This window comes from Malurus melanocephalus, unplaced genomic scaffold (assembly GCF_030028575.1).
Source record: "Malurus melanocephalus ecotype Western Australia unplaced genomic scaffold, MMel_1.1 scaffold_2093, whole genome shotgun sequence".
NCBI lineage: Eukaryota > Metazoa > Chordata > Aves > Passeriformes > Maluridae > Malurus > Malurus melanocephalus.
Genome location: NW_026625325.1, coordinates 1 through 4202, shown reverse-complemented (window position 1 = coordinate 4202; position 4202 = coordinate 1). Strand labels below are relative to the sequence as shown.

The following is a 4202-nucleotide window of genomic DNA, read 5'->3' as shown; positions in this document are numbered from 1 at the left end:
CAGGACCCCCAAAAATGGGAAGCAAACCCCAAAAATGGGGCGGGATCCCTGAAAAATGGGGTGGGACCCCCACAGGACCCCAAAAATTGGGGTGGGAGCCTCAAAAATTGGGGTGAGACCCCCTAAAAATGGAAGCAGGAGCCCCTCCAGGACCCCCAGAAATGGGGTGGGAGCCCCAAAAATGGAGGTGGGACCCCCAAGAATGGGAGTAGGACCCCCAGAACCGCCCCCAAAGGAGTTTTGGGATGCTCCAGTCGCTCCCAGGTGTGCCCAGGTATATCCCAAACCCCCTCAAGTGTATCCCCAGTCCCTCACGTGTGCCCAGGTGTGCCCAGATGTGTCCCAAACCCCTCCAGGTGTCTCCTAAACCACCCCGGTGTATCCCAGGTGTATCCCAGGTGTATCCCAGGTGTATCCCAGGTGTGTCCTAGGTGTGTCCCAGGTGTGTCCCCACCCTCTCAGGTGTGTCCAGGTGTGTCCCAGGTGTGTTTCTGACCCCTCCAGGTACCTCCATGCGATCCAGCGTGGTGCGGCTGGCTCTGAGGGCGCTGCGGCAGCTTCCAGGCTCTGACAATGCCCCGTAGCGCTGGGCCAGGGGTGTCCCAAACCCCCCAGGTGTGCCCAGGTGTCCCCAGGTGTATCCCAGGTGTGTCCAGGTGTGTCTCAAACACTCCCAGGTGTATCCCAAACCCCATGTACCTATCCCAGGTGTACCCAGGTGTATCCCAGGTGTGCCCAGGTGTGCCCCCACCCCCTCAGGTGTGTCCAGGTGTATCCCAGGTATCCCCAGGTGTATCCCAGGTGTGTCCCAGGTGTCCCCAGGTGTACCCAGGTGTATCCCAGCTGTACCCAGGTGTATCCCAGGTGTATCCCAGGTATACCCCAGGTACCTCCATGCGGTCGAGCGTGGTCCTGCTGGCTCTGAGGGCGCTGCGGCAGCTTCCAGGCTCTGACAATGCTCCGTACCGTTGGGCCAGCAGCCGCGCCCGCAGCCGCAGGTACCAGCGCCGGGCATCGCCCGCCAGGTGCCCGCCCTGAGCCCGCTCCCGCAGCAGCTGAGAGCGCCGGCGCACGTACTGCGTGCGGAACTGCGGCAGCTGCGGCGTGCGGTACGCTGCGTACCTGTGAAAAATGGGAAATTACATTAAAAACGGGGAAAAAACACTCGAAAAGGAGAAAAATCCACCCAAAAATGGGAAAAATCCACCCAAAATGGACCCAACTGCGGCAGCTGCGGGGTGCGGTACGCCGCATACCTGTGAAAAATGGGAAATTATACACAGAAAGGGGAAAAATCCACCCAAAAACCAGAAAAATCCACCCAAAAATGGACCCAACTGCGGCAGCTGCGGCGTGCGGTACGCTGCGTACCTGTGAAAAATGGGAAATTACATTAAAAAATGGGAAATATCCACCCAAAAATGGGAAAAATCCACCCAAAAATGGACCCAACTGCGGCAGCTGAGAGCGCCGGCGCACGTACTGCGTGCGGAACTGCGGCAGCTGAGGGGTCCGGTATGCTGCATACCTGCGAAAAATGGGGAAATTACATTAAAAACGGGGAAAATGGGAATGATTCCACTCAAAAAGGGGTAAAATTCTACCCAAAAATGGGAAAAATCCACTAAAAATGGGAAAAATCCACCCAAAAATGGACCCAACTGCGGCAGCTGCGGCGTGCGGTACGCTGCGTACCTGTGAAAAATGGGAAATTACATTAAAAAATGGGAAATATCCACCCAAAAATGGGAAAAATCCACCCAAAAATGGACCCAACTGCGGCAGCTGAGAGCGCCGGCGCACGTACTGCGTGCGGAACTGCGGCAGCTGAGGGGTCCGGTATGCTGCATACCTGCGAAAAATGGGGAAATTACACACGGAAATGGGAAAAAACACTCAAAAATGGGAAAAATCTACTTAAAAATGGGAAAAATCCACCCAAAAATGGGAAAAATCCACCCAAAAATGGACCCAACTGCGGCAGCTGAGAGCGCCGGCGCACGTACTGCGTGCGGAACTGCGGCAGCTGCGGCGTGCGGTACGCTGCATATCTGCAAAAACAGGGAAATTTCATTAAAAACGAGGAAAAAACACTCGAAAAGGGGAAAAATCCACCCAAAAATGGGAAAAATCCACCCAAAAATGGACCCAACTGCGGCAGCTGAGAGCGCCGGCGCACGTACTGCGTGCGGAACTGCGGCAGCTGAGGGGTCCGGTATGCTGCATACCTGCGAAAAATGGGGAAATTACATTAAAAACGGGGAAAATGGGAATGATTCCACTCAAAAAGGGGTAAAATTCTACCCAAAAATGGGAAAAATCCACTAAAAATGGGAAAAATCCACCCAAAAATGGACCCAGGGGTGTGGAACTGCGGCAGCTGCGGCGTGCGGTACACCGCGTACCTGTGGAAAATGGGAAATTACATTAAAAATGGGGAAAAAACACTCAAAAATGGGAAAAATCCACCCAAAAATGGGAAAAATCCACCCAAAAATGGACCCAGGTGTGCGGAGCTGCGGCAGCTGCGGCGTGCGGTACGCTGCGTACCTGTGAAAAATGGGAAATTATACACGGAAATGGGAAAAATCCACCCAAAAACGGGAAAAATCCACTCAGAAAGGGGAAAAATCCACCCAAAAATGGGAAAAATCCACCCAAAAATGGACCCAGGGGTGCGGTACGCCGCGTACCTGCGGAAAAATGGGAAATTACATTAAAAATGGGAAAAATGGAAACAATTCTACTCAAAAATGGGAAAAATCCACCCAAAAATGGGAAAATTCCACTCAAAAAGGGAAAAAAATCCACCCCAAAATGGACCCAACTGGGGCAGCTGCGGCGTGCGGTACGCCACGTACCTGTGAAAAAACGGGGAAATTATACACAAAAATGGGGAAAAAACACCCAAAAATGGGAAAAATCCACTGAAAAATGGGAAAAATCCACCCAAAATGGGAAAAATACACCCAAAAATGGGAAAAATCCACCCAAAAATGGGAAAAATCCACCTAAAAATGGACCCAACTGCGGCAGCTGTGGCGTGCGTTACGCCGCGTACCTGCGAAAAATGGGAAATTACATTAAAAACGGGAAAAAACACTCAAAAATGGGGAAAATTCCACCCAAAAACCAGAAAAATCCACCCCAAAATGGGAAAAATCCACCCAAAATGGACCCAACTGCAGCAGCTGAGAGCGCCGGCGCACGTACTGCGTGCGGAACTGCGGCAGCTGTCTGGTGCGGTACGCTGCGTACCTGTGAAAAATGGGAAATTATACATGGAAATGGGAAAAAAACACTCAAAAACCAGAAAAATCTGCTTAAAAATGGGAAAAATCCACCCAAAAATGGACCCAGGCGTGCGGAACTGGGGCAGCTGAGGGGTGCGGTACGCCGCGTACCTGTGAAAAATGGGAAATTATACATGGAAATGGAAAAAATGGGAACAATTCCACTCCAAAATGGGAAAAATGAGAAAAAAAACCACTCAAAAAGGGGAAAAATCCACCCAAAAATGGGAAAAATCCACCCAAAAAAACAGGAAAATCTACTTAAAAATGGGAAAAATCCACCCAAAAATGGGAAAAATCCACCCAAAATGGACCCAACTGCGGCAGCTGAGAGCGCCGGCGCACGTACTGCGTGCGGAACTGCGGCAGCTGCGGGGTCCGGTACGCTGCGTACCTGTGGAAAATGGGAAATTATACACGGAAATGGGAAAAATCCACCCAAAAATGGACCCAGGGGTGCGGTACGCCGTGTACCTGCGAAAAAACGGGGAAATTATGCACAAAAATGGGAAAAAAACACCCAAAAAACAGAAAAATCTACTTAAAAATGGGAAAAATCCACCCAAAAATGGGAAAAATCCACCCAAAAATGGGAAAAATCCACCCAAAAATGGACCCCGGGGTGCGGTACGCCGCGTACCTGCAAAAACCAGGAAAATTCCACCCAAAAATGGGAAAAATCCACTCAAAAATGGACCCAGGTATGACAAAAAGCCACCCAAAAGCGCGGTACACTGCGTACCTGGGCAGGTGAGCAAAAATGAATCAGTCCTACCTAAAAATGGAGAAATTTCCCTCAAAAACCCCCTCAGAGATGGATTCAGGTACCAAAACCCCATCAAAATTACGGATCCAGGAATGAGCATCCCCCCGTTAAAACCCCCCAGGTACCAAAATAACCCAAACAGG

At 50.9% G+C, this 4202-nt stretch overlaps 1 protein-coding gene across 1 annotated transcript in view; it reads right to left on the bottom strand.

Moving 5' to 3' along the window:
- LOC130587566 (WD repeat-containing protein 13-like) overlaps window positions 1-3767 on the bottom strand; it is a gene marked incomplete at both ends in the record, with an annotated part of 12950 nt that extends 9183 nt beyond the window's left edge. Inside the window, 18 exons of the mRNA XM_057388548.1 lie at window positions 509-586; window positions 861-1137; window positions 1224-1256; window positions 1339-1371; window positions 1454-1528; window positions 1663-1695; window positions 1778-1852; window positions 1977-2051; window positions 2154-2228; window positions 2346-2405; window positions 2491-2550; window positions 2670-2693; window positions 2829-2861; window positions 3053-3061; window positions 3184-3258; window positions 3345-3404; window positions 3613-3687; window positions 3759-3767. Of these exons, the coding sequence (XP_057244531.1) occupies window positions 509-586; window positions 861-1137; window positions 1224-1256; window positions 1339-1371; window positions 1454-1528; window positions 1663-1695; window positions 1778-1852; window positions 1977-2051; window positions 2154-2228; window positions 2346-2405; window positions 2491-2550; window positions 2670-2693; window positions 2829-2861; window positions 3053-3061; window positions 3184-3258; window positions 3345-3404; window positions 3613-3687; window positions 3759-3767 (1159 nt within the window). The remainder of the gene's footprint in view (window positions 1-508; window positions 587-860; window positions 1138-1223; window positions 1257-1338; window positions 1372-1453; window positions 1529-1662; window positions 1696-1777; window positions 1853-1976; window positions 2052-2153; window positions 2229-2345; window positions 2406-2490; window positions 2551-2669; window positions 2694-2828; window positions 2862-3052; window positions 3062-3183; window positions 3259-3344; window positions 3405-3612; window positions 3688-3758) is intronic.
- Between the last annotated feature and the right edge of the window lie 435 nt (window positions 3768-4202).